This window comes from Nannobrachium achirus (genome assembly GCF_963921795.1).
Source record: "Nannobrachium achirus genome assembly, chromosome: 23".
NCBI lineage: Eukaryota > Metazoa > Chordata > Actinopteri > Myctophiformes > Myctophidae > Nannobrachium > Nannobrachium achirus.
The window spans coordinates 23,356,792-23,372,915 of NC_137830.1; the positions used below are offsets into that span (position 1 = coordinate 23,356,792).

Here is a 16,124-nt window from a genome sequence, read left to right on the forward strand (position 1 = left end):
CTTCCTTCCTCCCCCTCTTCCTCTCTTGTGGTCTACAGGATGGGCAGGACCTCTCCCACTAACAGAGTCTGAAACAAGCTGCTTCATACTGACCCGAGACTACCAAAAAATACCACAGTACCACACAATTGCCTACACAGTACTAGAGAAATTAACTAGAGTGCTACAAGAGGATAACTTTACAGAAGTACTATATACACAGGAGTACTGCAGAAGGAAATCAACCAGAAGTTATCCTACAGAAGTCCTACAGGGGTGCTACAGAGCGGAGGAGCTGAAGTTAATGCAGACTGGTATTTGGTCAACCAACAACGGAACACACCAGTAGCGACAAATACACACCTATAAAGACCCGCATAAATGATAGTAGAAACCAATAGACTACAGTAGAGAACTACACAACTGAGTCCTGAGTCCATTGGGAAAAGTTAATGGGACTCCAGATCACAGGTAAGCACATCTCCTCTATTACTGTATATATCACTCCATATAACTGTATCGCTGTATATACTGTATCACTACATATCACTGTATCTCTACTACTACATATTACTATGTTCACACCACATGTTTCTGTATATATCACTACCTTTCTCTGTATATATCACTACATATCTGCATATATCACTCTCTGTAGTGTGTCTCTCTGTATGTATCCCTACATAAAATTGTATACAATTTGCATCACATACATTATTTTCCCCCTGAGAAAATATGGCAGCTGACCAATCAGCCTCTGCTGAAGTTCCAGTGTGCACACTGACTAGCGAATGGACTCATTATACTGTATGTGGCGGTCTCTGTTGACCAGCTTAATGGAGGCCGCGAAGGAGCAAGTACACAGCGTTCCAGTGTGGTCTCACTGAAACCGTTCAGATTCTCTAGCCAAAGCATCGAACCGTGTAACGTTAGCCAGGGCATGAGCAGGCATTTTCAGACCACTTAAGCCCTATTTTATATTTTTTGAAATATATGATCGGGCTCTGTTTTGATTGTCTTAAGTACCAACTCTTATGCCTTAACTTAAGGGCCTGTCCTGGCCTTTAAGTTAAGGCATAAGAGCTGGTACTTAAGACAATCAAAATACCGCCCTATATAGTGTCATACAAAGATTGCGGGAACAGCTATTTGCCCATAATGCCATGTCCAAAATGGAGAGGCCAGTTTAAAAATTGTTCTAAGGAAAGCTGCTTTACTTTAGATTCTCGGAACAGCAACCCGCCACCTCCGCCAGATCATGATAACAGAGATTTGAACAGACACAAAAATGATTTGTGTCAACAATGTAATACACTAGTCTGTTCACTTCTATGTCACTGCATCACCCCATAATTGCGACTGTAGGTTGCACGTTTAGTATGAAAACCGGCACATCTTGTCCACGTATCTGTGTATCTCTGAAGGTCACGCCTGACACTGTGGTTCCCCTGACATCACCTATATGTAAAAGTCCATATATGGGTATTCCATGAATCCATTTTATGCCCATATAAAGATCCCTGATGTCATCAATATACATTACTAGCCAGATGGCCAAGACATGGCCCATATCTGTGTGGCTGGTTCAGATAGGGATCTCCATGTATGGGCATAAAAGGGATTGTATGTTGTAATCATGGGAACCACTCTAACAGAATCCCTTTTATATATTAAAGGTGATACACCATGCATTTAAAAAGTATTTATGTCATATTGTTTATGTCCCAAAAAAGTTTTTCAAAAGGTTTGAGGCTAAATTACCACTCCTGAATATAGAGCCTCTCTCATTTTTGAATGGCTCTCAGAGCATTTTCAGCTGCAGTACCACCTTTGGCCTGAACTGCGCCACTCCCCACTGTTCTGCCCGTTGTGTGTGCAGATATGCGCCCCAACCAAACACTACACGAAAAGTCTTAAAAATAATAAGGGTAATAATAATAATAATAATAATAATAAAAAAGAAAAAAGAATTTACCTCATACACGGCCATTTGAAAATACCTTCCAAGTTCCATATGCCTCCCTCTCCATAGACTTCCATGTAATTCATAGTGCACTGATCATGTCATGTCCATGCCTAGATCATGCACCACGTGTGTGCACATTGCTCACAGCTTTCAAACAAAAAAATGCGAATGGAAATCCGTTCAGGCATTCATGAACTAGCAGTCATTATGTTTTCTTAAAATGTAAACAAACATGGCTGCCATGTTTGAAAGATGGGGTTGCTATGGGGGTTCCCATTCTTCTTCCAAAATCACATTTTAAACGATTGGATCATGTTAAAATCTAATGTGCATCAATGTGCACAGGTGCCAGAGTGAATCAACGTCAGACCCGAGTGTGATAAATGTCAGACCTATTGAAATATCATAACACGTGGGCTAATAAAAAGGCAGCATGGGAAGAGGATGAAATGCCAGACAGATATGGATCCTTAAGCATCCACACTTCATCTCTCTGTAGCCTATTATATCATTGCTGTCGTGCAGAAACCTTGTATCTCCGTCATTTCATAATTTTCTGTTTTTTAATGAATTAATGCCCTACTACTTCTTTGGAACACCAGTTCTTTTTTTTTCGATTTAATGAAAAGGAATGCTTTTGGACATTACGAGGTTTCCACCCGACACTGCCGACAGCGACGATATAAGATACAGACTAATACAGCTCAGCGTTTTTCTCCGATGGTATTTCTCAAATGCCAGATTAACTCAAATCAGATGTTAACACAGCCCTGCCACTTTGGCCTGCATGTTTTGTAAAATGTCAAGTTTTTAGCAATTTCTGAAACCCTATTTTTGAATCCTTCTCGTGGCAAAACCCTTGACCCTAATCCCCTAAAATACTATTACATTTGCTTTGCTTTTGGATCATAGCGGTGTGTAACTTGATGATCCAGGGAAGGTTAAAGGTTTTATAGATTTTTAGTTTTTTGCCGCATTCCTAAGACAAAACATGTATTACAATAAATGTACCCCCATTGCGGATGGGGACCCAAATGCATTCGGGACGGGTCCCCATCCGGAATCAATGGGGTCCGCATCAATATGCCGACGGGCCGGTATTCCGACACTAAAACTAACCCTAACTCTAACCCTAACCCTAACCCTAACCTCAGTAACCGTGACGAGTAACTAACCTGCCGACGCTAGTCGGAACAGCGGCCCGTCGGCATATTGAGCGGACCCCAATCAATGGAGGTAAATTTACTATAATCAATTTTTTGTCTGGAATGCGACAATTACAAAACAATATTATTGAACTCAAGTCTCCATGGCGTGAGTAATCAATAGAAAAAAAGTCATTTTGGGGGTCAACTAATCCTTTAAGTGCAGGTGCCATGATTTTCCCCTCTATAAAACATGATTATCTACTATTATGATTATACTAGGAGGAAGAATTTTTCCAAAAAAGTGTACAGAAAGAGTTAAAATTATGTTATTATGTGGCCACACCCACCAGTTCATTGGTATGCGTGGTTGTCATGGTGGGTGGTGACCCAGCTGAAGTTAGCCACACCCACGTGTGTTGGGTGAATGGTAATTAGGGGAGGGGTTGATTCTATGATGTAATAATTATGGGTGTTTTTGGAACGGCACGTCTGACCCAGCAGGTGGCATCCTCCTGCTAGAATCCCAAATAAAAAGAGAATGCATAATTTCTCATAACAACCACACCAGGGGGTCTAATGCAGTACTGTCAACCTCCTAGACACATGAAAACCAGAAAAAGTACAAAACTATGGCACCACCTCTTTATGAGAATGTGTAAAGTCTGGTCAAATCCCCATTGTAATCAATGGAGTGGTAATTTCTCTGCAGCTGGGGGGGGGGGGGGGGGGGTAGCGACACCTGCAAGGCACTTCCTCAATGGCTTCATTTTAAAAACTGGATGCTTGCCGCCTTGTTACCACACATGGGTCTATAGCCAGATATACATATCAGTCTATCTATATACAGAGGGATGAAGGTAAGGTTAGCAGGTATAGCTTTTAATGGGACTACTGGAAACTGTTCTGCTGGGTAACCATGGCAACAGCGCATATGTAGAACAGGGAGCCTTTTTTTTAACACACACACACACACACACACACACACACACACACACACACGCGCACGCGCACGCGCGCGCGCGCGCGCACGCACACACTGAGACCCTGTCTCAGGAATCCCTGCTATTGCAGTTTCTATGAAAACCACTCACAACTCTGTATCCCTCTGTCTCCCTCTCTATCATTGTCGCTCCCTCCATCACCATCATTATTTATTTCTCTCCATCTCTGTCATCTCTCCATCTCTCATCTCTCCTTCATCGCTCATCTCTCTCTAATCTCTCATCTCACCATCTCTCTCATCTCATCTCTGTCTCTCTCATCTCTCTCATTTCTCCATCTCTCTCATCTCTCTGTCTATCCTCTCTCATTTCTCCATCTCTCTCATCTCTCTGTCTATCCTCTCTCATTTCTCCATCTCTCTCATCTCTCTGTCTATCCTCTGTCATTTCTCCATCTCTCTCATCTCTCTGTCTCTATCCTCTCTCATTTCTCCATCTCTCTCATCTCTCTGTCTATCCTCTGTCATTTCTCCATCTCTCTCATCTCTCTGTCTCTATCCTCTCTCATTTCTCCATCTCTCTCATCTCTCTGTCTATCCTCTGTCATTTCTCCATCTCTCTCATCTCTCTGTCTCTATCCTCTCTCATTTCTCCATCTCTCTCATCTCTCTGTCTATCCTCTGTCATTTCTCCATCTCTCTCATCTCTCTGTCTCTATCCTCTCTCATTTCTCCATCTCTCTCGGCTCTCCATCTCTATCTCATCTCTCCGTCTGGCTCTCATCCCTCCATCTCTATCTCTTCATCTTTCTCTTTCAGTTTCATTGTTTTTTTTTTATTATATTAGTTGTCGTAGGACTGGGCAATATCGCTTCAATATCAGGATAATTTAATAAGTTTGCCTCGATTGCGATTAACAAATGATTATTTAAAAAAAACTGTGAAAACAGAAGTAATATACAACACATATTCAGCATGTATTGTAGATCACAATTTTTGCAGTGTATAGACGGGTTTCTTGTTTACAAACATTGAGACTAAATGCACAGGTGACTGTATCATGTCATCAATTCCGTCCAATCCCCAAACTTGTTGTTTTGGGGAGCGCTGGTTTCATACTCTATGGTTTCATTGGCTAATTTTGGTACCGACCCTCAGTGTGACGTGGACCAGAAACCCGTCTATAGTACGTATAATACAGGGTTGAGTGCTTAATCAGATTAATCGATTAAAATAAAATCTATTTGGGTTTTTTGGGGGTCGACTCATTATCATGTTATAGTATTATTAAAAAAGCAGGGAAATTGAAAAAGAAGCGGTCGTTTTCTACGGGTTCACCTCCCACGGGCACTCCACCCTGTCATCTATTTTTGTGATGTGTGGTGGGTAATTCTGTGTAATTAACACACCTGTTGCGGTGTGTAATGCTGTGTAAAGCCAAGTGTTGCCCTAGCAACACTGTGGTTAGCATAGCTTAGCTTTAACATTTTGAGCGATACCTCGCGTGGCTGAATTCCCCTTCATTCGGCACACCTCCGTCACGGTCCCCACTGTCGGATGACAAGGAAATAAACACAGTAGCAATAATGTTTTTCCCCACACACGTGAATTCAATAATCACAACATATCCATTTTGGACCACTTTGAAGGGAGGGAGCATTCCTTCTAGCTAGCATAGCTGCTAATGTTTTCTTGTTGTAGGCTCGGTTTCCTGGACAAGGAAACACTGGGGCTGGTTGGCCCTGGTCGGCCTCCATGGGGAACAGAAGCTACGGGTCCCCGCTAAGACCCGTAGCAAGAATGTTTTTCCCCACACATGAATTAAACAATCACGACATATGATAATATTGTTTCATTTATTCAGAATTACATTTGAATCCATTTACGGACCATTAAGAATGGTTGTTGTCAGGTGGGGACATCAAAGCCAGGTGAGGACATCAAAGCCACCGCTTGCTCCGCCTCGCGCTGAAAAAAGAGTGCACCTACACCTATAGTGTTTTCAAGCTTACTGTACATAATATGTAATAATAATAACAGTAAGACTCCCTAATCGGGAGATATGTATATGCATGTATACACACATTGGCCTGTAATTGGCCTGTGCGTGATTTTTAGGCAACATCTGTAGGAGCAGTGTCCATTAAATTAAGCATCCAACCTCATGGTGGCGCTAGAAGAGGGGCATGTGAGAAATCAGGTTTGCCAGCCAAGGAGTGTGTGTGCAAAGTTTGGCATGGATATTGGCCAGAGATAAGAGTAGGGCCAAAAGTGTGTCCATCAGGACAGACGGAGGGACTGACGGAGGGACAGCCGGTGAAGGTTTTCATAGTAACTTGCGACCTGACGGTCACAATTATACAGTATATACGAAATTAAAAACTGCTCCTCGGTTAGCCAATTAGCTAGCCTACAGCGAGTGATTAAGTTGGTTATTGGTTCTAAATAATATACGGTATGTTGGGTTAATTGTCCAGCCCTAAGTTGTCATTGTAGTTTTATTCATTCCTATAAGCTGAGCTTCCAACCTCAGACCTCTAATGCATCTTTTAAACAAGGACGAACCGTTTCAACATATTTCTTGCAGATCGGCTATTTTCAGCATGCACCCAAATGTAAAACCAGAGAGGGCAATTGTTTCAACATAAGATGCTGCATTCAAGTTCAGGAGAGTTTAGGCAAGGAAATAGGGAAATAGGGAATTTGCATTTCTTTCACCATAGTAAAAACTGCATTCATGGTCTGGAGAGGGCACTTTTTACATACGGATAAAAGGGCAGGGAAGGGGCTCAAGCTCCCTTTGATGTCTATGTGTGCACGTGCCAGCTAGAGGCCATAACTGACACCTCTCCGAGTGGAGGGAGCACTCCTCATCACCACGACACCAGAGCCTGCCTGCTCGCACAGCTGCAGGCAATAAGTATTTAAATCCTCAGTCATTTCTATTCTTTCATAGTCATACAGTAGGTGTTTCTGCAGGCTTTGTATTATATAACGTCTATAGTGGTTCTACAAGCAAAGCACATCAGTGCATGCACATGGTTTCAGAGTTTCTTCTCTGAAACAATAATAAATTCACTTTTTTAATTTGTACTTTTACGTACTTTTTAAAAGCACGTACCTTTACTTGTATTTAAGTATATTTAAACCTGGAGTAAATTTTTACCTGGAGTATCAGTACTGGGGTTGAGTACTTCGTCCACCTCTGATCTTTACACCATCTTGGATGAATGGCGACAGTAGCAAGCTCACAATGTGGTGCATTGTGAGCTTAGCTATTTACATAATTATTTTGGTAATAAAAAATTGAACTGTGAAAAACTGTGAAAATGAAATAGATTTTTGTTGTTGTTGCCTATAAGGAAATGGCCAGACAGTAGGCCTATCCACCTGTTTCCGCGAGAATTTACTGTAGCATTATATGTGGGACACTTCCGGAGAACAGCAGACATACAAGCTCACATGGCGTCGCAGATGCAACCGCTGTGAGCTTGTAGATCACACTTGGCTGCGGCGCCGGAAGCTGCCGCACGGCGCACACCTTCTGCGCAATGCACGATGAAAGTTGTGGTCTTGTGGATAGGGAGGGCAGGGTTTAATTGGTCAACGTTTGACACCTGACCCTCCTATTTGTAAAATGCTGCTATGGAAACTGACACAGCAAATAGACTTGACTCACTGTAGGGAGTGCATGCTATCAGGACAAGGTGTGTACGTACGTACGTGCGTGTGTGTGTGTACATGTACGTGCATCTGTGCAAGTGTGTGTGTGTGTGTGTGTGTGTGTGTGTGTGTGTGTGTGTGTGTGTGTGTGTGTGTGTGTGTGTGTGTGTGTGTGTGTGTGTGCATGTGTGTGCATGTGCATGCGTGCATGTGCTTTGTTCAGAGTGAAAAACAGGATGTGATGTAATATCCTGGAGGCCTATTTGGAATGGCTGGATCGGAGGCTATGTCTACTATTTTACTCCTTGGCTATTCCTCCTCCTTTCCTCCTTCTACTCCTACTTTCCTCTTTTCCTCCTTCTACTCCTCTTCTCCTCCTTTCCTCCTCTCCTTCCCCTTCTGCTCCTCCTCTTGCTTCTGTTCTGGTTCTGTCACTTCCTCCTTCCATGATCGTATTGGATCACAGGATGAACTGATCGAGGATCTGATCCGCTTGTACTGCTTACTATTTGTTGATTTCATGTCACTGATCTAGGAAGCAATCCTTATTGAAGGATTGTCTATTCGAATCAAACAATTCAACTTTACTTTATTTCAGACCCAGGTGCATAACAGTACCAATAAGACTCCCTAATCGGGAGATAAGCGACCGTTGGTCGCTTATCTCCACAAATAGGCCAAAAGTTTGTTTTACCAATTATTACACTCTATGTGAACATTTACATCAACAAATCCCAAGTACTGGTTTTTAGGGGTGCTGAGTGTGGCGCAGCAGCGTGTCATGCATTTTCTGCAGGGCCTTGTCACACCTTTGCCCTGCTCATATCTCCGCATCAGTATGACATCACACTGCTGACATCAGTATGACATCACACCGTACACAAATGACCCTTATATAAGACCGGCATTATCTACCGACAGATTAGTAACAAGATGTCAAAATCGTTGAAGGTTGAATCTCCAGATATGGAGATAACCAACACATCCCTCCATATATGGAGATAACCGACGAATCTCACTAAGTCTGACCTCACAAGCCCCATATTTGGACACGAACAACATATAACTCCATATATAGAGACATAGCTGCTGACATCAGTATGACATCACACTGCTGACATCAGTATGACATCACACCGTACACAAATGACCCTTATATAAGACCGGCATTATCTACCGACAGATTAGTAACAAGATGTCAAAATCGTTGAAGGTTGAATCTCCAGATATGGAGATAACCAACACATCCCTCCATATATGGTGTGATGTCATACTGATGTCAGCAGTGTGATGTCATACTGATGCGGAGATATGAGCAGGGCAAAGGTGTGACGTGTGACCGACGGACGGACGGACGGACGGACGGACGGACGGTGGAGGTTTTGATACTACTAAAAACTGCGACCTGACGGTCGCAATAACAACATCTAACACTGGGTTAATGCTTCCCTGAAGCTTTTTATGCTTTACCTCACAACTGCATTTCAGATGGGCTATGCAGAGTGCATTATACGTAGGCCAGGAGTCGTCAACCTTTTTCAGGCCATAGACCCTTAGCCGAGAGAGAGATGAAGCAGGGACCCCCTACTGCATAGCGTGTAAAATTTTATTCCAGATAAACCCTCACGTGTAGTACTGCGAGTTTGTAGAACGTCTATCTTTGTCGAGAATAGGGATGCTAGGGTTCAAGTTGTTGTAAAAAGCAACAAAAGGAAGTTCCTATCAGATAAAGATTTGGCGACCCCCTGTTGAAGGGGCATTATAGGTTTTAAAAAGAGCAGTTTTAGCGTACACTAGGGCTGCAACTATTTCCTTAGCGAATAATAGATGGATTACTGTTTTAGATTAATCGAATAATTGAGACATTATATTTCAATGGACACTTTCACTGTACTGTACATCATAACATAAGTCATTCCTGATGATGTGACCCAAATATCTTAATTTGTTCACATGTAGCACTTGAAAATGTTGCTTCTGATTCTCCTTGGTTTTAGCAATCATGACAGCACTCAGCAACATGAGACAGGACCCATCAGCCTTACAACAGATTGGTAACCACTTTTGAGCTGGCGTCCCCATTTTGGTGATTATAGGCGAAATCTCTTCAGAAAGATATAATAAGATCTCACAATCCCACGGCACATCACAATGCATTGTGAGCTTTAGCTTGTACTGTAGGTTATACAATAAAAACGTTCACACTGCTGGTTCTCTTTTCCGCCGTTATAAGGCAGCTGGCCATGAGGCAGGAATCTGCCAGCTCATTCATTCTCTTGCCATTGACCTTTGTTGTTGATGGTGATTGAGAAAGCCTGCCTGACAGAATCTTCACTCTGCAACTCTGGGTGTATAGGTCCCAGGTTGGCAGCTTAGTCCTGCTGATGTGTTGTGACGTTTTAAACCCATTAAGACCGATTTCTATACCAGTAAGACTCCCTAATCGGGAGATAAGCGCGCAGCATGATTTTAGGGCAAATGTGTAGGAGCAGTGTCCAAAAAATGTATTTGAAAAAATCAGCCTGATGGTGGCGCTATATGGGACAGATCCATGTTGATGACATGAGTCTAGACATACTGTGTAGCGATTTGCGTGATTTTAGGGCAAAATCTGTAGGAGTAGTGTCCAAAAATGTGTTATAAAAAATCGGCCTGATGGTGGCGCTATATGGGACAGATCCATGTTGATAACATGAGTGTAGAACAAGTGTGTACCGAGTTGCGTGATTTTAGATTAGATTCAAAATTTGTTGGAGCAGTGTCCAAAAATTTGTTTTGCAAGAATCGGCCTCAAGGTGGCACTAGAAGAGGGCCATGTGAGAATTGATGTTGTGGTTTGGCAGGCAAGGAGTGTGTGTGCAAAATTTGGCATGGATCGGGGCAACGGTTGCGGAGATATGAGCAGGGCAAAAGTGTGACGTGTGACTGACTGACGGACAGACGGACAGACAGCCGGTGGAGGTTTTGATAGTAAGTGCGACCTGACGGTCGCAGTCAGTGGTGCTCAAACCTTTTCATTCAGAAATGAATGAACTCCCAGAATGATATGTATTTGGCTGCGGAGCCCCATCTGAAAAGATTTTGTTTCAGGGACCCCCCCAGAAGCGAAGGTTTGAGTTACAAAAGTTCACTTTAAAATATATATAAATTCAAAGAGTTGCTCAAATGTTCATGATTTTTCTAAAATAGCAGATCTCATAGCTCATAGCGCAGCACTCGGTGAGTGAGAAAACGATGTTGCACAAGCATTGAGCTAATCATCTGGGGATCCCCCCAAAATAATTTGGGGACCCCACCTGGGGGTACCGACCCCCAGTTTGGGGACTTCTGGAGTAGAGGATTGTTCATAATACCAAGCAGTTGGCCATTATCTCGGCACCTTAGCAACGGTGCCCGCATGATCACAATGTGGTGAGCTTGTAGATCAGCCATTTTCAGATGACCGAAATGTTTATAAGGCTGATGTGGTTAACAGCAGCGCTAAGTGCTGCTTTTTTTGAAAAATCAAGTAAGTTTGTACAAATCTTATACATATATTTTTTTAAAGCAAACATTTTTTACTCAAATCGTTGCTTCAAATTATTGTAGTGTAGTAAAAGTACAATATTTGCCTCTGAGGTGTAATGAAGTAGAAGTAAAAGTATTTGAAATTTGATATACTCAAGTAAAGTACAAATACCTCAAATATGTACATAAGTACAGTACTTGAGTAAATGTACTTAGTTACTTTCCACCACTGCCTGTAGATAACACATGCCCCATTATCACTTACCCTATTCCTCACCTCACGCTAATCAGAATAATGGGGGGTCGGAATTATGAGCTGACATTGTGCTATCAGTGGGGTGGCAGTTGCAGCCCCCCTTGTTGCAACAATCTGTGTCAATAATGGACTGTTTGTGCAAAGTGTACAAATTGTTTGATGAATTGAAAAGGGGGGGGGGATAGCCTGTTCAAAGGCAAGACCCATGAGTGATATTTGTGCCAAATGGGGATGATTGGAGGCTATTTGGACAACTGGTGTGCTGTGGCCGGGGACCTGAACGCACAACCACACAAACACCAGGGAAATTGGTCTGTATATGGTGGATAGTTTACCGGCTTTGTCTTCGACAGCTGGTACTAATAACACTATTCATTAAAGGGGCCACACCATGCTTTTAAAAATATATATTTTATATAAATATTGATCCATAATACGGTTTTATACAGGTTTTAGCCTAAACAACCACTCAGATATTGAAATGTCATGTTCTGTCTGTCTCTAATTCCGTCTTTGGTCTAAAATTGGAACGATACAGTGAAGATACCATGGCACCATGCTAATCTTCTCTGTATCTTTCCAATTTTAGCATGGCACCATGCTAATTTTCTCTGTATCATTCCAATTTTAGCACCACTTTACCTCATGGTTCCACCTCGTATATATAGTCTCAATAGAATATAGCCTCCCAAAAAGTATTCTCGAGGGGGTCCAAAAGGAAATGAGTCCCACTGCCTACCTAGGCTGTGGGAAGATTTCAAAAGAGGACCATTCAGACACGCCCATTCAGAAAATCACTGAAATGAAAGGCAAGGCTTAGAGTTAATGAATTGTTTTTTTTGGGCTGGAAGAGTCTGGGAAGACCAAAAAACAAGAACAAAATGTTGTTGTTTTTTAATTCATGCTGTAGTCCCTTTAAAGGAGTAGTTCACCCACAAAATGACTTTTTTTCTATTGATTACTCATGCCATGGAGAGTAGAGTTCAATAATATTTTTTGTTTTTTGTCACATTCCTAAGACAAAAATGTTATTCGAGTAAATTTACCCCCATTGATTCCGGATGGGGACCCGTTTCGAAACGGGTCCCCATCCGGAACGAATGGGGGTACATTTATTGTTATCACATTTTTGTCTTAGGAATGTGACAAAAAACTAAAAATATTATTGAACTCTACTCTCCATGGCATGAGTAATCAATGGAAAAAAAGTCATTTTGTGGGTGAACTACTCCTTTAACAATCCAGTCGAGTCTGTTTTATTTATATAGTGACAAATCACAACAATAGTTGTCCAACACTTTTAATATAGAGCAGGTCAAGATCATACTCTTTATTTTACTGAGACTTCACAATTCCCCATGAACAAGCACTTGGCAAGCAAGAACTCACCTTTTTAATGGGGAAACAAAAACGCAACAGAACCTGGCTCTAGGTGGGCGGCCATCTGCCTCGACTGGTTGGGTAGAGAGAGAGAGAGAGAGAGAGAGAGAGAGAGGGGAGAGAGAGAAAGGGAGGGAGGGAGGGAGAGAGAGCTAGAGAGAGATGCACAACAATGACAATGAAAACAAGCAACACTGAGATACTACAACTACCATTTGGTCAAGGCCACATGCTTTGTTCACTGCCAGCTTTCTCAATGGCATAATACCGCTAGTTCTTTTCAGTCAATGCTGCGTAGCAAGGGCATCTTACTATCACTGCTAACCTTAACTATTCATTATTCTGCTCAAGCTGGATGACCACGGAGTTTGCACTCAATAGCATGCTCATTTATTCCAATAAAGCAGCGCAGCTGCTGTCAAACATTCCTCCACCACCCCAGCCTCCACCTTGTAGTTCAGTCTTGCACTCAAGCGTTTAAACCGAATGTTGAACTGAAATGTGTGCATAGCTCTAAAGTAAAATGGAATTGGAGTTTGCATGGCTCTAAAACTGCATGGCTCTAAAACTGAATTCAATGTTATACTGTATGGCTTTAATGTTAAAATGCATTCAAGTTTGCATGATTGAAGTTATTCTGTGGGGGGTTTAGCATAGCGTTCCGCCGTTCCCTGATTTTGCTTAGCATGCTGCTTTGTGAGATTTAGGGAACATCTTAAAGAGCCGAGCCATTAATGCCAAGTTTAACTGTGTTCCATTTGTTGCAATAAATGGATAAATCTACTTTGACGTGAGTGTTCGTGTCTGAATGTTGTCTAGAGCCTTTTAAGGCTTGGCTATATGCAGGAGTCTCGCCATCTGGAGAGTCAGTCTGTGTCTGTGTGTATAATGGAGCTAATGTCGCAAATTGCTCGACTTACCAGCACAGAATATCTTGTGCACACTGCCAGTAGGCCAAAGAACCCGGGTAATCACACTCACTAGGAACATTATGGTGCACTAACTGGCTGAGCCATATCAATGTCAAATACTGTCACACACCTGTACTGTATTGGTCTTACTAATGCTCAAGATGGCATAATTTCTGTAATTTCTGTCTCATTGGTGGACTGTATGACAGTTAGTCCTGCCTACCAATGGGGACATCATTCTGTTCTTGCATTCTACAACCTTGTAGATCTGCTATTTCCGCTATTAAGTTAAGAAGAGAGGTGCTTTTGCTCACATTGATTGATTGGTCATTAACCATTATACAGTATAATGATATTCACGTCAGACACCAATTGAATATATTTAATGCCAGTATCTTCACCACTTTCAACACGCTTGTGTGTGTGTGTGTGTGTGTGTGTGTGTGTGTGTGTGTGTGTGTGCGCGTGTGTGCGTGCGTGCGTGCGTGCGTGTTTCAGCCCCATGCCTCTGAGTCCAGCCGCTGACACCAAGCATGATCGCCCACGGCAACAGGCCGTTGTTTCTAACGGCGACCAGACAGGTTCAGCGACTGACGAGGGCGAGGACACCAACGGCAACACCACCGTGGTCCGCATCGGAATCCCTGACCTGCAACAGACGGTACACACGCACACACGCACACATGTCCCCCCCAGTTTGATAAGAGTTCTATCTTTGAGACCCAAATCTACTCTGTAAAATTTTATTTTAACTCTGAGTGTGTACAAATGGAAGGGTCCGTTTGGTTCCGTTTGTACACTGAGTTTCTGTCTGTCTCTGTCTCTCTCGCTCTCTCTCTCTCGCTCTATCTCTCTCTCTCTCTCTCTCTCCATCATTAGAAGTGTCTTCGTCTGGATCCAGAACTCCCAGTATGGACCAGTAAGCAGAAGGTACTGGTGACGCTGACCCAGGCTCTGTCGGACGTTCTCAACTACGGCTTGTTCCAGCCGGCGTTCAACGGCAGAGCCGGCAAGTTCCTGGATGAAGAACGCCTTCTCAAAGAGTATCCTCTCCCCCCGATTACACCCATACCTTATCTGGAGGTATTTCTGCTGCTAAAATACTTAATATTAAACTAACCTGGTTTGGGACGTGCAGAGAATGTTAGAGAGGCAGGGGCTGAAATTTCTAAAAGGGCCTTTTGGTGAAAATATTGAAAATAGCAGACCTCCAAGCTCACAACGCGTCGCGCTGCGATGCGTTGTTAGCTTAGAGGTCGGCTATTTTTAATGCTTGACTTCTACAGAGAGGGCAATTCTTTCAACATAAGATGCTGCATTAAAGTTCAGGAGAGTTTGGACAAGGCAATTCTCTTGAATGCTGCCTTCAGGTATGGCATGGAAAGAGGGCATCTGCGTTTCTTTCACCTTAGTAAAAACTGCATTCATGGTATGGAGAGGGCACTTTTTACAGATGAATAAAAGTGCAGGGGCTCAAGCCCCCTTTGATGTCTATGTGTGCACATGCCTGCTGTAATTGTACTTTTACCTACAAAAGTTATGTATAGACCTGCTTAAATATTACTAAGCACAGAACCCTGATTACACCGTCACCTATACTTTTCCTTTAGTTATGTATACTGCTATAATTGCTAATAATTACTATAATTGCTACAAACTACTCCTAAACTACCTCTGATTATGTTATTTTGACATATTTATACTGCTATATAATTAATTCTAATAATAACTAGATAACAGCACTTGGCCGCTTCCCAACTGAAAGCCGCCTCTCCATTTAAAATCAATCTAATTGTTTCAGACTAGGTGCACGGAGAATGACTGACATTTTGACAGCACAGTGTTCTGCAGAGTCACTCTTATCATTACACTGGTGCTGGCGAAATGTCAGTAATATTCTTTGCACCTGCTAAAAGATTTCGAGATGACCCGGTGTGCTCCCGCGCTTTCCTTTTTTAAGCTGCTTGGGTCCCTGTCTGAGAAGCACCAGCCCTCATCCTTCAAATAGCTTTTAGCATGTGAACTCTCTGAAGTCTTTGTTTATCTCTTACTATATGTTTTGATGTATACTGGTAATCTATACAGGTTGAGGAAGGCTTGACACCGAAACGCGCCCATGTTAGATGTGTCTGTCTGTGCGCTTAATGAATGAATGAGTGCCATTTTTATTTCCGTGTCATGCCACCGTTTTGGCCCATCCCATATGGGATTATATGACACATTACACACAAAAAAAAGTAAACATTGATTTAACATTAACACACCTTCCTGTACCACATAATAAAGTAAACAGGCTTACAGTACATAGTATGTACATGAACAAAATAAGAATAAATAAGATAATGCCATTTTACATGTAAATGGTCCTCGTCCT

The 16,124-nt window shown here is 42.4% G+C and overlaps 1 protein-coding gene across 1 annotated transcript in view; it reads left to right on the forward strand.

Moving 5' to 3' along the window:
* The first annotated feature begins 331 nt into the window (after nt 1–331).
* The window catches only part of shank3b (SH3 and multiple ankyrin repeat domains 3b), a 67,488-nt gene continuing 51,695 nt past the window's right edge, over nt 332–16,124 (forward strand). Inside the window, exons 1-3 of the mRNA XM_080754486.1 lie at nt 332–450; nt 14,249–14,411; nt 14,630–14,833. Coding sequence (XP_080610612.1) covers nt 14,253–14,411; nt 14,630–14,833 — 363 coding nt within the window. The 5' untranslated portion in view covers nt 332–450; nt 14,249–14,252. The remainder of the gene's footprint in view (nt 451–14,248; nt 14,412–14,629; nt 14,834–16,124) is intronic.